The 21,201-nt window shown below is 40.3% G+C and overlaps 1 protein-coding gene and 1 long non-coding RNA gene across 15 annotated transcripts; both read left to right on the top strand.

The window, feature by feature from the left end:
* The first annotated feature begins 3,539 nt into the window (after positions 1-3,539).
* On the top strand, positions 3,540-7,555 carry LOC115759072. Of its 11 annotated transcripts, none has more exons than XR_004017495.1 (6): positions 3,540-3,787; positions 3,839-3,936; positions 4,241-4,555; positions 6,321-6,387; positions 6,471-7,298; positions 7,349-7,555. It is a non-coding gene; the product is annotated as an uncharacterized LOC115759072 (long non-coding RNA). The 11 variants fall into 11 exon arrangements; XR_004017498.1 differs by having other exon boundaries at positions 3,540-3,936; positions 4,241-4,334; positions 4,396-4,555; XR_004017492.1 differs by having other exon boundaries at positions 3,540-3,936; positions 6,471-7,095; positions 7,163-7,298.
* Positions 7,556-8,547: 992 nt separating this feature from the next.
* Positions 8,548-19,554, top strand: LOC115758848 (homeotic protein spalt-major). 4 transcript variants are annotated; one of them, XM_030699632.1, is made up of 5 exons: positions 8,548-8,731; positions 13,821-14,915; positions 14,979-17,917; positions 18,024-18,104; positions 18,360-18,442. In XM_030699632.1, the coding sequence occupies exons 1-5, from the start codon at positions 8,614-8,616 to the stop codon at positions 18,387-18,389; spliced, it is 4,263 nt and encodes a 1,420-aa protein (XP_030555492.1). In that variant the 5' UTR covers positions 8,548-8,613; the 3' UTR covers positions 18,390-18,442. The 4 variants fall into 4 exon arrangements, with proteins under 4 accessions (XP_030555492.1, XP_030555491.1, XP_030555490.1 ...); XM_030699631.1 differs by having other exon boundaries at positions 13,821-17,917; positions 18,024-18,100; positions 18,360-19,554; XM_030699630.1 differs by having other exon boundaries at positions 13,821-17,917; positions 18,360-19,554.
* The last annotated feature ends 1,647 nt before the right edge of the window (positions 19,555-21,201 follow it).

The raw sequence follows: 21,201 nt of genomic DNA, 5'->3' as shown, positions 1-21,201 counted from the left end.
TTTTAAAAATATCATAATTTTTGATTCCAATGAATAGCAGGCCACGTTTGGGCCATTAAAGGGTTCAAATGAAGCCGTTAAATGTATCAATAAATTATGCTAAAACTCACATCAATTACAAGTCGTAAAGCAAGCCAGATCTACTGGAACGGGCCGGGCAAGGTAAACTGCAACTGCAACTGCAACTGCAACTGTATCTGAAGCTGCATTACAGTAGCGAGCGGTGAGGGGTTGGGGGCGGCAATGAACCACAATTGCATAATAAAAATGAAACACGAATACTCGGCATACTAGGGCTCGAAATACATAAATAGTTTGATCGGAAAAGTCGTTAATGGAACGAACTCACACAGAAATAAGCTGGACCGATCCCATCATCACTGTCATTGTTTCAATAGAAAACGCATAAAACTTGAGAAAATTGAAACAAATTTTACAGAAGAATAACAAATGCACGCGCACAGAAAATCTAGAGGAAGAACGCACAATTTTATGGATATTTGTTTTTCGCTGGTAATAATGCCACCAGTTGTCCGACATCTCTGATTCAGGGACAGCGGCGGTGCCCGGGCCGGTGTCATAGGGTTGTATTTTTATTGCTTTTCAAATGTTTCCGTAACTAGTCCCGAAGAAATTTCTCTAACACGATCATAAAGTTTTGATTTTTCCACTGAGCGACAAGAGACGAGCGACGAGAGACGAGAGATCATCCTTGGCCTTGGGACAGGCGGATGAAGTGATGGACGGGTGGGCATGTTTACCAATAATAAAAGATAAATCGTCTGGTTTACATTTAGAGCAGACATCACAATGCGCGATCAGCAACACGGCCATAAGATTTTCGTTTATTGCCCCTTGTCCTTTATCCTTTCGTCGAATGCCAGGACCTAGCACAAATACACATTGGCGTTACCTGGTTGCGCCCATCAAGTGTCTATTTGTTTTAGCCTGCATTGCCCTTCACATAACTCTCCTTCCGTTGAGCTCCGCGACACGCTCTCGCAACATTTTTGAGGCATTTGTGATAGCACATTTTAAACTTTTTATTACTTTGGGCTCAGCATTACACTCTTTCAATTGTTATCTCGTTCAGAGCTCTTAAAAATTGTATCTAATTGCGACTAATTGGGTTTTAATCGAATTTGTAGCCTAATTACTTGAAGACAGGCGTTGCACATTGTTAAACTTCTGTTTAACTAAAGCAAGTATCAAAGTGATACTATGGATATTAAATATAAGTCTTATCACTTTAAGGGGTGCTGAAGAGACTGTTCTACGTTTTCTTTAAAGCCTGTACCAATGAAAATGGGTAAAACAGGTATAAATGTATGTAATAACGACAGAAGGAGCACATAAATTATACATATTCCTGATCAAGACGATGAGCTGATTAAGAACATTTCACTTTTTTGATAAATCCTACATAATTTGAGCCCTGAATATTGCATAGGGACTGTAAACACCAAAGCTATCTATTCAAGACCGAATTTCCTATTGATTGGGGCTGGAGGAAGATATTTACATATATATATTTATATTTAAGGTGGGCATGCCTGTTACTGCAGATCGCCGCCAGACGTAGGGTATCTCCTAGTCGGGCACGCCTGATTGAGCACTCTTGTATATAATTGTGATTGCCTAATGAATAGCCCTTAACTTATAGAATAAGTTCCTCTCCATCATAATAATTTTAAAGTGCACAAATTGCGCACTCAATAGTCAAATACAAAGGGGCGGGATAAATCGCACCCATCCCCATCCCCATCCCCCACTCCCTGCCCCTGCTTTAGCTGGCTGACAACATTTTTGAAGTGATTTGTGCGGTTGGCCACAGAAGAAGCAAACGGAATCGCAGTCACAATGGTTTTTAACAGCACTCGAGAACCGCCTGTTGAAAATTGTGCAAATATAATTTTCATAGCAATTTCAGCAAATAAATAAATTAAACAAACGAATTAAGGGAGTGAGACAGAGAGAGAGAGAGAGAGAGAGAGAGAGCGCGCGCGAGGGAGAGTGTGAGAGAGTGCCAGAAATCGCGCTAAGTGAGTGCAATTGACAAAGGAAATCAACAATGAGAGTTGCGATGAGTTGAGGAGCACTTCAGAAATTATGCGTGATGAGCATACCCTGACACAAGGGGCCGAAAGAAGTCAAAGCGTGTGGCAACATTGCCAAGGCAACTTTGAGGCAGTTGCAAGTTGCGGTCGCAGCCAGTCAAATCGGAGGCTGTCAAATAGTTGAATGCCTAAATAATTGAACTTTATTTCGAGTCAATTGAGCGCAAAAGCACGCAACAGGCTGCAGGCAGCAGTAGGCAGCAGACAGGACATCCGCAGGACGGCGCCAGGGCGGCAACAGAAACTAACGGTTATGAACTCTTGTTCTTATCACAATTGAAAATTGTGAGCTAAGTGGCGCCTCACGACATTTCGGTCTGTTTGTGTGTGTACCTGCGCAGATTGCGCAATTGAAGGACTTGCTGGCCTCGATCAGCACTGATATTATCCTTAACGCACACCTTCATAATTTTGTCAAGTTGTCGCCAATTGTCTGCATTTCATTGAGGTCCGAAAGGAGAGCAGGTACAAAGGTTATTTGTGTTTTCCTTTTGAGCTCGTTTTTTGTTTTGTTTTATTATTTTTTTGTTTTCTTTTCTAGTTTTAATTATTACTGCCCGGCGTTTATGTTTTTCAAAAATGGTCAAAGGCGAAAGGAAATCCTTTTTAAATATCGTTTACTGCATTGGCAGCTGTGGGTTTCTCAAATTTATGGCCTAGCCCTAAAAATTGTTGACATTTTCGTTATCTCTTCTGTAATTTTTGACCTTACCGGCGTATCCTACGCTCTATCAATGAAATATTGATCGACTCGGCTGTGGTGTGAGCCTCTATGAAGATATCTGTATGCATTTTCAGCTCTTGACCCTCGCAACACTGATTTATGCGTAATTACCCCTACCTGGTCCATTTGACAACCATATTTAAATCTCGCTCTATAAAAATGTTTATATCCCGACTTTGGGAATCGAAGCGGTATTAAAATTTCGATTGACTCGGTGCAGTATCTCTGATAGTTAATGTTTCAGTTGCAGTTTATTAAAGGACACTTACAAGCTCAATAGCTCTGATCGATGTGATTGATTGATTGACAGATTACGTAGGTATGTTAAAAGCCTTTAAATGGAAATTTGGATTAGCTACTGATGAGGTTATAAACCTTTTTACCTAATAAAAATCGTATATGCGTGTTCTGATCTTTGATTAATTCATTCCAATTATTTTATTACTAAGTATTTAAATAAAATCTTTCGTTTTTAATAATCCTTCATTAAATTACATTTTTGGTAATGCATAAAATGAACGAAGAAGCTTGGGTGAGGGGTGAAAATAAGCTCAGTTCACAAAGTAAACATTAAACACGTCTCTCAGCGACTTAAATGAGTTCGCGGTTTGATAGACATTTTTGGGCACATTCAGTGAATACTAATAGATCTGGGCCCGTTGGACCCAATAACTATAATAGAAAAGAAGGCGGCTGAAATAGTGAGCATTAAGATCAAATAAAAATTGTTAAATTGTTAAAATTCTGAAACAATAGCAGACTCGACGCGGCCATGAACACGCCTCCACGCAGACGCATTCCCCGACCCAAATACGACCGAGCACTCTGTGGCACGTCTTGATGAAAGGCAAGCATGCGGTGCCTTTTAACATATCTGAACAGTCCCGTGAAAATTACTCGTACAATTTGGCATAATTTTTATGAGGCAAACAAGTGTGAAAAACGGGTAAGGAAAAAGCGGGTCGAACAAACGAATGGAAATTTCAAAATCCTTTAGCGAGGATCGAATTTACTTAAGACTTGCGACTGGCCCCGGACCAGGCCAACATAAAACAACAATTAAAATTCTTAGCGCATGCGTGTTCATAAGAGCTGGTAATAAGTTTTATTTATTTACATTGTGTACCTCAATTGGAGACAGACCAAGCCAAGCTACCAGGTACTCCCGACTAGAGCATTCCTACTTGTTTTTAATTATTTATTTTCTTTTTTTTATTATTGCATTTTCAGCTATGCCCCTTGGCTCCCTCGGGGCTTTGAGATGGGACCGCTACATAAATTGTCAGTCGATCAGGCGGAAGCGATTCCGTTTTTTTATTTTTTATTTTACTTCACTTTCGTTTGCATTTTGTAAATTACATATTTTATTTTCTTTAATTTGTTTTTAAATTTTATTTAGGGCAACAAAGAGACCGCAACAGCATTAAAATTCGATGCTTCCCCGTAGATCCTAAAGCTACGATAAGACTACGTTTGTCCCAGAGAAAAAAAGGGTACTTTAAATGGAGCGACACAATCAAACTGCCAGGCTGCATATTGATAGTTTAGTTTTAGGATTGGATAATGAGAAACGAATGAGAACAGAAGAACGTAATGAATACCAACGGCAGATGAGAAATAAAATGGATGAAGCAAGCTACATGTAAGGAAACAAATCCATAGAAAGTATGAACATATCGATCTGGGGAACTCTGTCTGTGTTGTCCATCTGTTGGTATGTTGGAAATGTTCATTTTTGTATTATTCATGAAAATTGTTAATGGAGTCATTATTGATTAGCTTGATTCTACAATATGTGATACTTTCCGATTTTGATAAGGAATGAATTCAATGAAAATATCTTAATTTGTTGCCGTTTTTGCAGCTTAATAGCAACAGACTCAGTCGTTTAGGATTATGAGCTAACGAAATCAGAAACAAAGTCCATACAATGCATCCTCAGTAATTAAAAATAAAAAAACTTATTCGCCAGTTCACACATTCGCACACACAGATACAAATGCGCATACACACACACAGAAATATATGCCACTTAACATGCTAATGATATCTTAACATTTGGCGGGGCAATCGTTAACAGTGCACAGTTTTCGAAGTTTTTTCGAAGAAAACCCATTAACAGCGTATAAGACTGACTGCTAGCAGCGCATGACAACGAGAGAGCGACAGTGACAGAAATAGCAGGCTTTTACAAAATGAGAGCGGCTGTTGTGCTGCTACTGTTGCGCCACAGCAAAAATAAATGCTCACAGAGAGTGCAAGAGAGAGAGAAAGAGAGAGAGGGAGAGAGAGAGAGGGAGAGAGAGAGAGGGAGAGAGAGAGAGAGGCAAGCAACCTGTAAGAATTCAATGAGCGTGCAACGCACGCTGTTATTCCTGTTGTTGGTGTTGTTTTCGTTATGATTATGAGAGTCTATCAAAACTTACCATCGTATGAGTCCGCCTCGTATCTGTATTGGCGTATCAGTATTGAATATAATGGCAGATATGAAAAGGGCAGCTACATATACACTGCTTTTGATGTCGCTGGCTGCGGCGGTTGGTTGTCGGCGGCGACGCAAAATGAGCGAATATGAGCGTTATGAATTATGTATTGGTCTGGTATATAAACAAACCCTCACTCACACACACACACACACGCAACAGCGCTGAGATATGAGTGGGTAGGAGGCGTACTGTATACATTTGCCTCGTCTTATTTCTTGCTTTTTGTTTCAGTGCGCAGTTTTCTGCTTTCTTACTGGTGCGCAAGGTGGCGATTGGCTTTGGACTCGCGTTTTTTTCTTCGCTTCTACTCGTCTCTTATTGTGTTCCATCTTTTTTTTTCAACACGTTGAATTTCCAACTCCTCGACTTTATGCATTTTATTGGCGGTCTACTCGACTTGTACTCCCTTTTATTTATTAGCTGCTCGTCTCGCATGGTTTTTTTTTTTATTTTTTTTTTTATCAAGTTTGAGTTGCATCTCTTCCAGTACGTTCATTTTATTGTCTTCATTCGCGTACGACTCCTCTCGTTCGCTCCGGGCAAAGTTTATGATAGCCCCCCTTAGGCTAAGCCATCTTCTGGCCATTAATTGCCATTCACCCAATGAACGAATTTGACTTTTAACTTAGGTTTCAGCTGCAACAGAGACTGCGAAAATACGTAAATATTTTCTGTCTATATCGATTATAGTACATAGCCATAACTAAAATACATGAAGGTACTAACTTGGCATTATAAATAGAATACTCATTTCTGTCTATTGTGAGTCAGACAATTCAGCTAGAGAATTCAATTCAAATGAAATTAAAAAATTGATTCATTTGCTTTAATTCCCAATTGACCAACATAGTGTGTAATCAGTTGCTACTCAGCAATTGTTCAAATAATTACTTAAACCTTTTTGAAGTGCTTTAAAGTCTTAACATTTTTTAATTACCAAAAACAAAAGCAATAAAAATAAAAACAAAGAAATTAATGTTTATATCAAAACAGAACCCACAAAGCCAGCCTATCGCCAGATGTGTAGAATTGAGTCACAATACATTAATGCGAATTGCATGTACGTACAAATTTTTAATGATTTTGTAGAACAGTTGCAAGGGGCCTAAAACTCAGCGCTGACAGCTTTACATTTGCTTACAGGTAACTTAAATTATTTGAGTACCTCTGAAATAAATCCATAAAACCATGCCCATTAAAAAAATATGCAATACCGTACGTATATAATGATTGCAAGCTTAGAAAACAAAGCATAAGAATATAATAAAATAAGTGGGAGTTGCCCAAAATAAAGAAAACAACAAAGAAAGAAACAGGAAACCAAACGTTTTGATGAATGGCTCATAATACTCAACGCACACATGCAAACATGCACAGCACACGCACAAAACCAAATTGACGAATAAGCGAAGCACCCAGAGCAGACAGGCGGACGAACGGTCCAATGAGTCGGGGGCGAACAATAGCAAAGAACCGAAAATCTTATAAAACCGAAATTAAAAAAGCAACAACAGAAACGGCGCTCATAACTGCGCGTGAGAAAGAGTCGCAGCGCGAGAGGTGGGAAGAGCTCGCGCAACAAATGGCCGAGGCGCAGGCGTGCGTGCAAGTGAGATGGCAGCTGTAAAAGGGCCGTACACTTATAAGCAGGGGATTCACAACCAGTTGCCGGGGCATATGAATTATGATAAATTATTAACCAAGAGAATGCAAGTGCGAGAGAGAAGGCAGATCGTCAGACAGCGCACCCGAGAGCAGCCGAGTGTATGTATGTATGTAGCTGTAAAAACGGCAAGAGCACGTTTACTACAAGCACAAAAACAATGGCGCAAAAGGTGAGCGAGCCCCAGAGGCGGAAGGAAGCAGTAGCAGGAGCAAGGAAAGCGCAGCCAAGCCGAGTACCAACACCAACTTCGCTGCTTTTTTGAGCGGCGGCGAGCAGCGGCGAGTATCTCTCGGCTTTTTTTTTGTGTGTGAGTGTCTCATAATTTTTCGAACAAGTTTCATAAATGTCCGTTCAGCAAACAGGTAAGCAGAAACACCAGAGACTGAGCATCCTTCGCTCGTGAGCGCGAGAGGGAGAGAGAGAGAGAGACAGAGAGAGCGAGGGTAACAAGCTGAGCAGAGGTGAGAGGTTGATGGCAACAGTAACAGTAACAGCAGCCATAGCTTCCAATGGGTGCAAGTAAGACAACAAAAGGCTGACTGTCGAGCAAAATTTAATAAAAGTTATGATGAGAGGGAAACTACGTTTGTGTGTGTGTGTTGGAGAGGGTGTGTGCGCGAGTGGGAGCGAGAGCGTCTATGTAGGAAAAATTATATGAAATGTGAGCGAGTGCGAGTCTGATACATACATATACATGTGTGTGTGTGTGTGTGTTTGTGTGTGTGTGTGCTTAAGGTGGGTAGGTTGAATGAATGTCAGGATAAGCCAGTTGCCCATGTTGTTGTTGCTGTTGGTGGCAGCATAATAAAAATGTTGCACACACACACACACACAAACACATTCAACATACATAGGTAGAGCGCATGTAAAAATATTGATAGTAAACCGGTCGTGTCGTCGTCGCAGCCCGAAGCAACAACAGCAGAAACGACGACTACGGGCTGCGTTCGTGTAGCTGTATGTGTATGTATGTGTGCCTGAAAATATCTCAAAGATATTGTTTGTGTTTTGTGTCAGTGTTATTTTGACGCGCGTGCTGAACGTTCGTGCCGCAGAGAGAGCAGCGATTCCGCCACTGAGTTAACACCGACTATTATTCCCGTTTCTGCACAAATTTTTAGCGAGTGCGCGTAAAATTTCAAAATTCCAATCAGATGGTGACAGTGTCCATAACAATATATCTTAAAAGCCCTGTCGTTACGTATACATGATCAATGTGATGAGTTTCAATTTAAAATGAAAGATCAAGTCATTTGTTATCGATAAGCGTTGCAAAGCCGACGGAAAAACACATTCGCGCAAACAATTGAAGCGATCAATTTACTGACCCGAGGCAAGGCTTACGGCTAATAACTTTTTTTGCACAGTGCGACAAGGAAAGGGGCCATGGGTCGAGCTCTGAGCACATGACATTGTTAAATTTTCTTTGGCCAAGTGGCGCCGAAAAAAACGAACACATATTTTCTTCATTCCCTAGCATTAGTAATAAATGCATATATATCTAAATAGTGTTCGGTCTGTGCTAAAGGAAAAGAAAAAACAACAACAACAACATAGAATAGAACAAAACGAAAATTCTTCATTCTTGATAAAAATCACTTGCTAATCGTTTTGTGTGCAATGCGTAGTGACTTCAAGGATAATCACCAGGAGACCATAAATAAAATGATACAGTTTGGTACCGTTAAATATGGCATTGTCAAACAGCTGAAGGATCGCGCCAGAAGCGCAGAGAAAGGTAAGTTTCCCGAAGCTGGCGTGAAAGTGTAGTCTATAATGAAAGCTCCAAATTTTCCTGAATTTCAAGTAAATAAGCTGAGTCAATATAACTAAAGGTGTGTTTCATATTGAATGCCGTAGCTAAATATGATATCTTCTGCCAATAACTTGCTGTTCAATTCCATGTTTGTTCTTTGCCTTTTCAAATTTTGTGTGTTGCATTCCTATTGAAGCAAACTTAAATCACACATTGCTGTTTTATGGACAGTTTGAGTTTTGTTTCTATATAGGAGTTTTATTTCTTTATAGTTTCAATAAAATTAGTCAATTCAGCAATTGTATTATTGGATGTGAATGAGTTACAATCACATAATCTAACAAGCTGTGAAAATAACATATAGGTTATAAAATTAATTATTGGTGTTTTACACGAAAAATGTTTATAATACCATAATAACTATTGGACGTAAACAAAAATATTTGTTAACTCGTAAAAAAAAACATTTAAAGTCATACAATACATTGGTAAGATATTAATTTGTGTCCAAGCTATAGTCAAGGCGAACTGTGTGAATGCGTTTCGATTGGATTCGTTTGTGACGTATGTAAATGGCGAAGCTTTCAAACAATTAAAAGTCTTTAAAAGGCCCCCATATTGCTCTCAAATCATTTTCAAGCTTTATGACGTACACTGGCATAAATAAATATGTGCATTTATACATGTGTACACCTAAATCATAGCGAGGAGCGACTCCAAATCGTCGTATTTAAATCGATACTTGATTTGTCATAAAAAATTAGCAGAGTTAGTAAAGGGGTATTCTTGAATAATCATGACAAATACAATACAAATACGGGGAAAGGAGGAAAATTCAAGATAGAGACGAAAAGAGAGAGGAGCGTGAGAAAGCGATAGAGAAAGAGCGAAAGATAAAGAGAGAGAGAGAGAGTGTGTGTATGTGAGAGAAATGTGACGTGAGGCAAAGCGAACAATATGTTGACAAAAGAAGGCTTTCAGGCACTTAAAACTTTTATCGGCTCCAAAAACTGGAAATACAAATTAAAATCTGTAGCCTCAAAATGTTATATATAATTCATAAGAAAACTGATGCAGACAGCCGCATAAATTAAATCGAAATACTTATATTTATTAATTTTGAAGATATTTTTAAAATCTACTGCACATTTTTTCTCCTCTGGCTACCATTTTTATTGGCGACCCTCGCTAAAAGAAAATCTGGTTTTAAGAGGCCCAAATCTAAATTAGAGCCACTTTTATATAACATAATTTTCTTTTGTCTGTTTGGTTGGGCAAAAATGATAAATTTGTTAATTAGCAGAAACTGGCTCAGTTAATTGTTGTTCATTTCAAACTCAGACGTAAATTCTTTTTTGTGATACTAGTATGTCGACTTTCTACTCTAAGTTATATAATATACCATTATGATAATTTAAACGAGATATTGAAAGAAAAGCTGCTTGCTAATAAATTATTTGAATTATTTCTTTTTCATATTTGGATAGGTTATAAGCTGATTACTTTTATATACTTTTATTTTTACTTATTGTTTATATTCATAATATATTTGATTAAGAAACCATTGGGGTTTTTATAAGCGAAGACGTACTGACGAAAGCGGCAGGTAAATTATTATCTTTGAGATTTATCAATTATTTTTCGCGTATTTGGTTTACGTACTAATATATATAGATATATATATATATATATAATAGGGTTAAGCTGAAGCATTTCCGAAAGTTGTGCTCTTGTTGTTGCTACTGGGCATTAATAAATGTACACTCATTAGTGATAGGGTCATAAATAAGTGAAATATCGAGAAATTTGCAGCAGAAAAATACATTTTAAGAAATCAGAAATGAGACTAACATTTGAGCCAATTTCCATATGGTTTATATGGATTAAGTACATGTGAATAGACATATGTGCTAGCTGTGCATATGAATTTCGTCGATATTTGTGGTTGTTTTGTTAGCGCACGAACGCAGAAGTCAATGTGCAAAACTTAATGACATTAATTATTTAATTATTTTCATTTATGCGAGTTTTTGTATTCGTCTGTGTAGCTTCTGATATTTTCAATTTGCGTAGCTTTAAGTGCCGTAGGCAAACTTTGTTGCATTAATTTCTGCCCTGATACTTTGTGTCTCGATTTTGTTTTTCTTTTTACTTCATTTACTTTACTTATGTATGCTTGAAATTCATATACATGAAATTCAATTTGCCCCGAGTGTCAATTTATGCGAAACCCGTGAAATCTATATTGAAATCGGAATCGACAATGGACTTGGATATTATAAAATTATGCGACATGTCCGTTCTGTGTTTCCCCTGTTGTGTTGTTATTATAGTTGTTTTGTATTTTCTACTTTGCTGCACAACATTTTTTGCCTTGACAAAACTGGAAAATCATTGACTTGTTCGCTCGTTGTTAGACCCCCGTCAATTCCCGGCTGATTTCCATACTGAATATGATGATGGGATAATTGAAACGCTCGTTGCGCGCCATCAATAGGTGACCAGAGTCAAATGTATGCACCAAAAATTCTAAAAATAAGGCGTAACAGGAACTGCAAATAATAACAAAAACTGACTTGCACAAGCTGTACGTCATTTTTTGATACGTATTACACGTCATTTTATTAAATGGTGCATATATCGACGGCTCTTTTCGCAAAAATTGTTCATTAATCTCAGGCTTAGCATGATTTTTTACTTCTAGCTGACATTACTAATGTGATTTAAAAATTAGACTGATGAGATCTAATACGTTTCAGTATTTAGTAAGCTTAGATATATAAGAGCTAATAAACCAATTTAGTAGCCAAAAAATTTGACATGTTTGATGTGCATGCGGTTGACAATGACAATTTAAATGCTAAGAATTATTATTTATTGCAGACATAATTTAACATTGGCCGAAGAAACTTCTTAAATTCTCATTTTAGAAACTAGTTTGCTAGAAACTTATTTTTTTGCCTATACAATTGTATTTTATATCAGATTACTGACTTACACCATCTTGAAGCCTTAGAGCTTTTAAAACCCAATTCAATTTATATCATTTATTTTGAGTTGACTTCGTGTGCATTTTTTCAAGTATAGGATAAATAATGTCCCGTCCACAATTTGATATTGTTTTCAGCAAGCTTTTCAGGACAATATTTTGCATATTTTAAAAATAATTCAAAAGCGAATTGCAAACAAATTGATTTGTATGGGTTTATATAAAAATATACACATGTACAAATAAATTTAAACAAACAAAAATATCGAAGCAATATAAAAGAAAAACACAATAGAAGAGCTTAAATCAAAAGCGAAGGATGCATTTGCCCAAAGGATGCATTTGCTAGGAGCTGGGATAATAGGGACGACGCAGCTCTCAGTTTGTGATTTGTTGTTTTGACCAAGACAATAAACAAGATGTGTTTATTCTTATTGTAAATTTAGCAAATTTATTACCAATCGCAAAATGACTTAGCAATGTTCGATTGCTTGACAATTTTATGGGCATCATAATTCGGATTGCTGTTACTTTTTATGGCCGGTTGTCATGCCAACAAAGCGACCGACTCAAATTTTATGGCGCCCATTATACTTAATTTTAATTAATTAAAATAACATTCACTTATCAGTTATAATTATTATTATTTTGTTCACCATTTTCGTTGAACCCGCTAAAAATTTAAAAATCTTATTCAGCAAGTTAACAAGAGTCGACAATCAAATATCGAAATTTGCACGTTGCATTCGGCAGGCGGCAAATCAAATACAAACGAATACAAAGAAATAAAAATACAAATACAAATACAAATACATATACAAATTTCCAAATGAGGAACAACGTTGAGGTCTCGTCGTAATATTCGTTTTAAAAATAATTATTATATTAATGCGATCGATATGCAAATGGCTCCGATACGCAGCCAAAACGTAGCTGCCTAAAGTATCAACAGCCTGTTGTCTGACGCTCTATCCGCGGCTCTGCATTTGTATACTTTATGTATAAAACTCGCTTGACTCGTTTTGATTTGTGCAGAAATATGCTTTATTATACTGGCGAGTGTATCTTTGCCGATCAGCAAGGCAAGTGGGCTACGGATGGAGATTTATCTCGTTTGTTGGCCCTGCTTATCATAAATTATGCTTTATGGGCTCTGCGCATGCGAACCAATTTGGTCATTTTTTATATTCTATATAAGAAACATTTGTTTACCTGCCTTTCGTTAAGTTTGTGGACATGTTGGGACATTTTCCGTCGGTCCAACAAATGTCAGCTGTTTTAGTTTTTTGTTGCGCGGGCAGCAGGTGAGAATCAGCTAATCAACAATTGCTAATTGGGTTTCGAGCAAACAGTGAATTGACAAGGGGGGAGTGGGCTAACTGGTTAAGGCTAACACAAGAAATGCAATTGCATTACCTGCTTCGACAGCAGCATAACACAGCAGCAGCAACTTCCACTACGGTAGCAACATAGCCGCATTGCAATGAACAATTGCCAGCGATTAAGTCATATATGCGACAAGGCAGTGGTCAACAGCAGCGGGGGGTGCGGGAGTCTTACCGGTACCAGGCCAGGCCAGGCAGCAGCTTGCTCCAGACAGTGCGTTCTCTATTTTGGTGGTGCCACAGTCAGACACAACAAGTTATTGTTGTTGTCATTGTCAAGTGTGCACATTGGAGCAAGCGTCTTCGAAATTTTGTTTATAGATTAAATATAAATCGAAAGGGACATATTAGTTGAATTGACATAACAATCAATTCAATAGGAATACAAAACTGAAACTTCCATTAAAAAAATAAAAAACAAACATATTAGCACATACGCCACGAACTGTGCGCTTTAGGCAACGTCAGCGGCAACGCTACATGATTCCTATATTTCAAGTACCTCCTTCTGCCTGCACTGGACAGCGTATGTATTCGTAAATATTTATATATTTATTTGCATTGTAATTTGTCGCTTGTTAATAGGATGTCGCTTTAAGTTGTCAACATTTTTGTAGAGTTTGATGACATTAAGTAAATCTGTGTGTTTTACAAACTGATTTTAATTTCTAGGTTTTTAATTTTGTTTTCTTGGCAGACATAGCAAGTGATCAGGAAGATAATGGCGCCTGCTCGCCTTTGACAACCGCGACGGCTAGCGCCAGCGCTGGCAACAGCCCGTGTCCCAGCCGCAGTCCACAGCAGCACAGCGAGGACGAAAGGGAGCCGGAACAAGTGTCGGAAAAGGAATTGGTACTAGAAGAGAGTGCCCAGTCCGAATCAGAGATTGGTAAAGAAATAGAAAATAATGCCGAAGAGACAATCGCGGATCACAATCATAATAACAACAACAACAACAAATTGGTCATGACAAAGCCACCAGTCGAGCACGAGGTCGAGCAGAACGCGAATTTGAACGCTTCTATGCCGAATTCACCCACAGCCGCGACTTCGTCAATGGAGGAGGCGACTTCCCAGGCTAAATCCCCTAAAAAGGAATTGGACGTGGATGTTGAAATGCAGGATGAGGGAACACCGCGTGGCAAGAACTCGACTACGCCACCAGTTACCAATGCAGTGATTGCTGGCGCAGCAGCACAGCAATTTGGCGCCACACCTGTCACCCTGGAAGCCATACAAAACATGCAGATGGCCATTGCACAGTTTGCGGCTAAGACAATTGCGAATGGCGCATCTGGAACGGACAATGAGGCAGCCATGAAGCAGCTGGCCTTCTTGCAGCAAACGCTCTTCAATTTGCAACAGCAGCAGCTTTTCCAGATTCAGCTTATTCAGCAATTACAATCGCAGCTGGCTCTTAACCAGGTTAAGCAAAATGAAGACGAAGCCGACGAGGAACTCGAGCCGGAGGAACGCGAGGATGGCGAAACAGATACCTACGAAGAGGAGGAGCGCATCGCAGACATGGAGCTGCGACAAAAGGCCGAGGCACGCATGGCCGAGTCCAAGGCGCGTCAGCACCTTATAAATGCTGGTGTGCCTTTACGCGAGCGCTCCAGATCCATCTCACCAGCAGCCACATCGCTTTCGACCTCATCGCTAAAGCGCAAACGCGAAGAAGATGCCAGTACCAAGTCGTCTGGCGCAAGTGCTAAGATTTTCGGTGAGCAGGAGAGCTCACAGGACGCCCTGAATAAGCTTAAAGAGATGGAGAATATGCCGCTGCCCTTTGGTGCGGATTTGTCGTCTAGCATCATTACCAATCATGACGATTTACCAGAGCCTAATTCCTTAGATTTGCTGCAAAAGCGCACCCAGGAGGTGCTCGATTCTGCCTCCCAAGGAATCTTGGCCAATAACATGGCCGATGATTTCGCTTTTGGTGACAAGTCCAGCGACGGTAAGGGTCGCAATGAGCCCTTCTTTAAACACCGCTGCAGATACTGCGGAAAGGTATTTGGCTCTGACTCTGCCCTACAAATTCATATACGGTCCCATACGGGTGAGCGACCCTTTAAATGTAACGTCTGCGGGAGCCGATTTACCACTAAAGGCAACCTTAAGGTGCATTTTCAGAGGCATGCACAAAAGTTCCCGCATGTGCCCATGAATGCAACGCCTATACCAGAGCACATGGATAAGTTTCATCCACCGCTGCTGGATCAAATGTCTCCCGACAGTTCTCCAACGCAGTCACCAGCCCCAGCGACTGGTCTGCCGCCGCCATCAACGTCTACTCTAACACAGATGCAGCCGTCGATGTCCTTTGCCTCGAGTCCAGCGTTCCCTGGACTGCAGGGCATGTACCGCCCACCCATGGAGCTGCTTAAGTCACTAGGTGCTACTGCAGGCAGTACCGCCGGCTTGCCGCATCCCTTCTTCCCACAGATGCCGGGGTTGGGTGCGGCACTGAAGCACACGCACGATCAGAGTCAGGACATGCCCACGGATTTGCGCAAGTCCTCGGGTCCCAGCTCCCCCCACGAGGAGGAAGACAACATTATAGCGGCTAGGTTGCCTGTTAAATCAGAGCTAATGGAAGAGGAAAAGACGGAGCACACGATGGAAGCAGCGACAGCTGAAAGCGCCGAAATGGAGCCATTGCCGCTTGAGGTGCGGATTAAGGAGGAGCGCGTCGATGAAGATCAGATGCATATGCAGGAGAGTATGCAAAAGCCGGAGGCGCCTAACCGGCGTACGCCTACGCCCTCATCCTCAACAGTGCCTCATACGCCACCACTCATGCAGCGGCAAAATCACCACGTTCACTCCCACTCCAGTGTTATGCCCGCCTATCCGCCTGTGGTGCAGCCTATACAACCACCAGCAATCATGCATGCGCAGTGCTCACCTGGATCGCAGACCCATCTGGATCAGTTGCCGACTCCTGGACAACTCCCGCCCACGATGCCCCAACGAGAAGACTTCTTTGCTGAGCGCTTCCCCCTTAATTTCACTTCAAAGACGGACGATCATTCGCCGATACGTTCGCCCGCTGGCCATGCGCATGCTCACATTCCGCGTTCACCCTTCTTCAATCCAATCAAACATGAGATGGCTGCCTTGCTGCCGCGTCCTCATAGCAATGACAACTCGTGGGAGAATTTTATTGAGGTGTCGAACACCTCGGAGACAATGAAGCTCAAAGAGCTTATGAAGAACAAGAAGATCAGCGATCCTAATCAGTGCGTTGTCTGCGATCGCGTCCTCTCCTGCAAGAGCGCTCTTCAAATGCACTACCGTACTCACACGGGCGAGCGACCTTTTAAGTGTCGAATTTGTGGCCGAGCCTTCACGACCAAAGGCAATCTGAAAACCCACATGGCTGTGCACAAGATTCGACCGCCCATGCGTAACTTTCATCAGTGTCCGGTTTGCCACAAGAAGTACTCCAACGCGCTTGTGCTGCAACAGCACATACGTCTGCACACGGGGGAGCCAACCGACCTGACACCCGAGCAAATACAGGCCGCCGAAATACGTGATCCGCCGCCTTCAATGATGCCTGGCCACTTTATCAATCCTTTCGCAGCGGCTGCCTTTCACTTTGGTGCCATGCCTGGCGGCGGTGCTGGTGGTCCGCCTGGAGCATCTGGCATGCCCGGTGGTCCACACAATGGCACTTTGGGCTCGGAGTCATCGCAGGGCGACCTGGATGATAATATGGACTGTGGCGATGGAGATGACTTCGATGATATTTCCTCGGAGCATTTGTCAAATAGTAATGATCCTGCGGGCGATGAGCGACCGCGTTCTAGTGATGATTTTAAGTCGCTCCTGTTTGAGCAGAAGCTGCGTATTGATCCAACTGGTGTAGTCAACATTAACAGTCATCAGCGTCCGCACTCTGCCGCCAGCAATCCCAATTCGATTGGTTCCGCTTCGGCCTCACCCTCGGCTCCAACCAGCCCAAGCTCGCAGCCCAAGCCCAGCTGCTCACCCGTTCGATCCGTGTCAGAGACTTCACAGGGAGCTCTCGACTTGACGCCACGCGCTCTTGCACCGCCGCTGGCATCCTCAAGCTCGCGTTCACCGCTGCCGCCACCTATTGAGCGTAAGGAGAAGACCATTAGCCCGCTTAGTCAGCAGACTTCGGTGCGAAGTCCCAATGGTCCCGCTTCGCTGCTTTCTTCGCAGTTGCCACCCTCAGTGGGCATTGATTGCCTTCCTCCTGGACTACAGCATCATTTGCAGCAACAGCATCAGCATCTTATGCAGCAACAAGCGGCTGTGGCTGCCGCAGCCGCCGCGCAGCACCATCATCATCAGATGCAGCAACATGCGGCTGCACTGCATCAACATCAGGAACACCTCCGTCGCGAGGCGCAGGAAGTTCAACAGAAAGCGGCGGTAGCAGCCGCCGCAGCAGCCGCTGCACAACGCCAGGAATCTCCACAGCCTCCACCTCGGTCCGGCGAATCGTCAGTCGGTCCGCCAGCCCAGCCCAATCCGCTGATTTCTGCGCGACCGCCCTTCGGCATGTTCCCCAATCTACCAATATTTCCGCCAGCCACCACACAAAATATGTGCAATGCCATGAACCAAATCGCGCAATCCGTGATGCCAGCGGCACCATTTAATCCGTTGGCACTAAGTGGAGTGCGGGGCAGCACCACGTGCGGCATCTGTTACAAGACATTCCCCTGTCATTCGGCGCTTGAGATTCACTATAGGAGCCACACCAAAGAACGGCCCTTTAAGTGCAACATCTGCGATCGCGGCTTTACAACTAAGGTATGTATAAGAGAGAATATTTGTGGGAATATATGTATATTATATTAAATGCCTAGATGAAACCCTAACGCCTTCTTTCTGCTCTCTCTTCTTAATTCTGTTGCAGGGTAACCTCAAGCAGCATATGCTGACACACAAAATTCGCGACATGGAGCAAGAGACCTTTAGAAATCGTGCTGTAAAGTATGTAAGTCTTCCAAAATCACACCAAACCAAAACACAAAACTATCATTATTATCAAAATCTGACCAGTTTTTCATAAATACTTTCTTATCCCACAAATATTTTCGGTAATTTAGAACTTTTTATGCCCAATTATTGAACTTTTTACTTTACATTTAAACACTACAAGTATAAAAGGTTTAACACCACCCCCTCATTCTACTGCAATTATCACCTATATTAATACAGTTCTTGTCTTGTTTGATCCTTCTATTTATAGATGAATGAGTGGAGCGATGATCGTGAATAAGTTAATTAGTTATCGATAGTACGATCAAGAACAATCCAAATATTAGCCATTGGCCGTGACAATAGACTCTCGCAACAATATGATCTCACGCTGTGTTGTGAAGCGCGGGTTAAAGCAAAGAGTGGATAATCAAAGACGACTGCAGAGTGTGAACGCTAAAATAAGTGAACACTAAATGCAAGAAGGAAGCAAAGAGAACCGAAAAGTGCTCTGAAATTCTCACAAGGTAGTTCAAGAGAAAATGTACGAAGCCCCATAAAAACAGCTTTGCACATACGCGTATACAAAAAAATTGTTTTTATAAATTGTTGCCCACAAAAATATTTGATTCTTTTTTTAAGTTGCTAACAATAAACCCGGGGCAGAAATTAAGACAGGCAATGCCTGCTCGCCTGTGATTTCTTTTCATGATTTCTCCAATGATTTCTTTCATAAACAATTTTTTATGATCCAAAAGCTAAAGAAATCATTGAAAACCACAACACAAAACTAAACTGGCATGAAACGTATCCAAAGATGCATCAAAAGCAATGTTCCAGTCTAACACAGGCCCTAGAAACGCCGCTGGATTGCTTTGAAATGAGACTGATAGCGTTTCAGGCTGACTCCCTAATGTATAGTATGATATTCGCCACAAAAAATCAGAATCACGAAAAAATTGAAATTTAAGTTGACAACAGCTAAATTGAAGGCGTAGGAAAATCAAAATTCGAATTTAAAGTACATTTAAGGTAATGATAATCTTAAACTAAATAATATATAAATCATATATAGAGTATATACATTTGCATAATGTATATGATACCTTAGTCCACAAATATTAAAAACTATATTTAAAATGTGCAATAATAATATGACACGATATACATTTAGTCTGCCTTTTTCTCCTACGTTCGTAATTTAAATTTTAATTTTTAATCTTTTGTACTTACACGCAATAAATCCAGGTAGACATAATTCAAAATCAATTTGCTTTGCTTCGGTTAATCTTGAAAAGAAAACAAATAAAAAAAGAATATATAAATAAAAAACATAAATTGTGATACTAAATGTAAAATTGTTGGCCAACTGGATAACCAGCCAAAGCCAAGTTGATGTAAATTGCTTTCCATATCACTTATAACAACTGGCAAATAATGTTAAATATTAAACAAAAAAAAAAAAAACAAGGAAAAAACATAATAAATGCATAAAAACTTTTTATTTAACATTCATAGTTAATTTAGTTGGTAAAGCAACATACGGCGATTGTCAAACTAATAAATATATACATAAAAAATTCGAATCTAATTATTTCGAAAATCCATTTTATTCATTTACTTGGTATGTAAGTAAAATTGATAACAGGCTTAAATTACGATAAACCCATAAATCATAAAGATACAAATGTATCTCAATCTGTTTGTAAGCATAGTCTCATAATTTATTACCCATGGAACGAAATACAAAATGAAAAAAAAAAAAACAAAAAAAAAAAAAACAAAGCAAACGAAATACAAATAAAAAGTATACAAAGAAAAATTATGTATTTAAGTTATAAAAATTAATAAACAAACTTGTGTTTTTATTTTGCCCAGTTCAGCAGCGTTTTATACCTGAATGTTGACTTCTACAGCGCTTATCGAGATCGGGGCGGATGTTCTGGGAAAAATATAAGCGTTCAATTTCGTAGTAAAAGGCCATGGACCTCCAATAATGGCCCGTGAATGTTTAGATATTGTAATAAAAATGATTAGTCAAGTTTATTATCGTCATAATCTTTTAATTCGAAATCGAAACGGAATATTGATAGCCAGCAACAGCTGAAAACTGAGTGGTTCAGACTTGGGGACTGGATCTAGAGTCAAATCCGAGTTCAACAAATATTTGCTGCCTACATTTTATATTCTCTTTAGTTTTTGTCACAAATTAATTTATTTCCCTTTCATTTTTCTTTTTTTTTTTATGTTTTTTGTGTTTCAATGCCAATGACTATCCGGCCACCTGATTTGTCCCGCTTGCATTTTAGTCGTTAGTAAATTACTTGTTGACGGTATGTCATATTTTTCAAGACGAACACCCGCTGGTAATTTGTGTGCGCATTCGAGCACGTTGTGGATGCCAGACTAACAGTTTTTGCAGTGAATTAATTAACTGATATTTAGACTGGTTGCATTTAATATCTCGTTGGTGATTAATATAACAGTCTTAATAAGTCGCAACTCCGCAATGCTCTTTGTGTGCGCTTTCAGGTGTGTAGGCTCCCAAATAGAGTTAGTTTAGTTGTGGCAACCCTTTGCCTTTCCGCTGTCTGAGCTCTGGCAACAAAATGCTGTAAGGTTAGTGGCAAAGCTTAAGGTCAGTTGGTGTCCGACTGGCAATTATGACATTTACATGGCGCGTGTCATTACCTAATACAATTTTGAAGTTTTTTATTTTGAGGTTATAACAATTCTGTTGCGTAAAACTCTGGAAAATGTTTTATTTATGTTGCTTATAAAATGACATAAAACTTAACTGGCAAATAAAGCTGGCTGAATACAACAATAACAAGAATTGCCTGATAACTATAAAGACTGAGTTAGGTCACTGGCAAATCCTTGTAAACGTTTGCAATAACTGCAAGAATCCTTACATATAATATATGAGAATTGCTAGGGTAGCCATTCGAGCTTATCACAGGCATAAAAATACACACCCACACACGCAAACTCTAAGCACCAAACAATCAAAACAAGAAAAATTCACAATTTGCGCGGCTTTGCCATCGCTTCTAAACAGCAGCTGTAAGCGGCCGCTCGATCCGACTGATACTCTTCATTGGCCCAAAGTC

Source organism: Drosophila novamexicana, unplaced genomic scaffold (genome assembly GCF_003285875.2).
Source record: "Drosophila novamexicana strain 15010-1031.04,08,12 unplaced genomic scaffold, DnovRS2.1 tig00000193-arrow-pilon, whole genome shotgun sequence".
In the NCBI taxonomy this organism is placed as follows: Eukaryota; Metazoa; Arthropoda; class Insecta; order Diptera; family Drosophilidae; genus Drosophila; species Drosophila novamexicana.
Note: the sequence above shows the minus strand (reverse complement) of the source record. Positions and strands in the feature narration are given on the sequence as shown.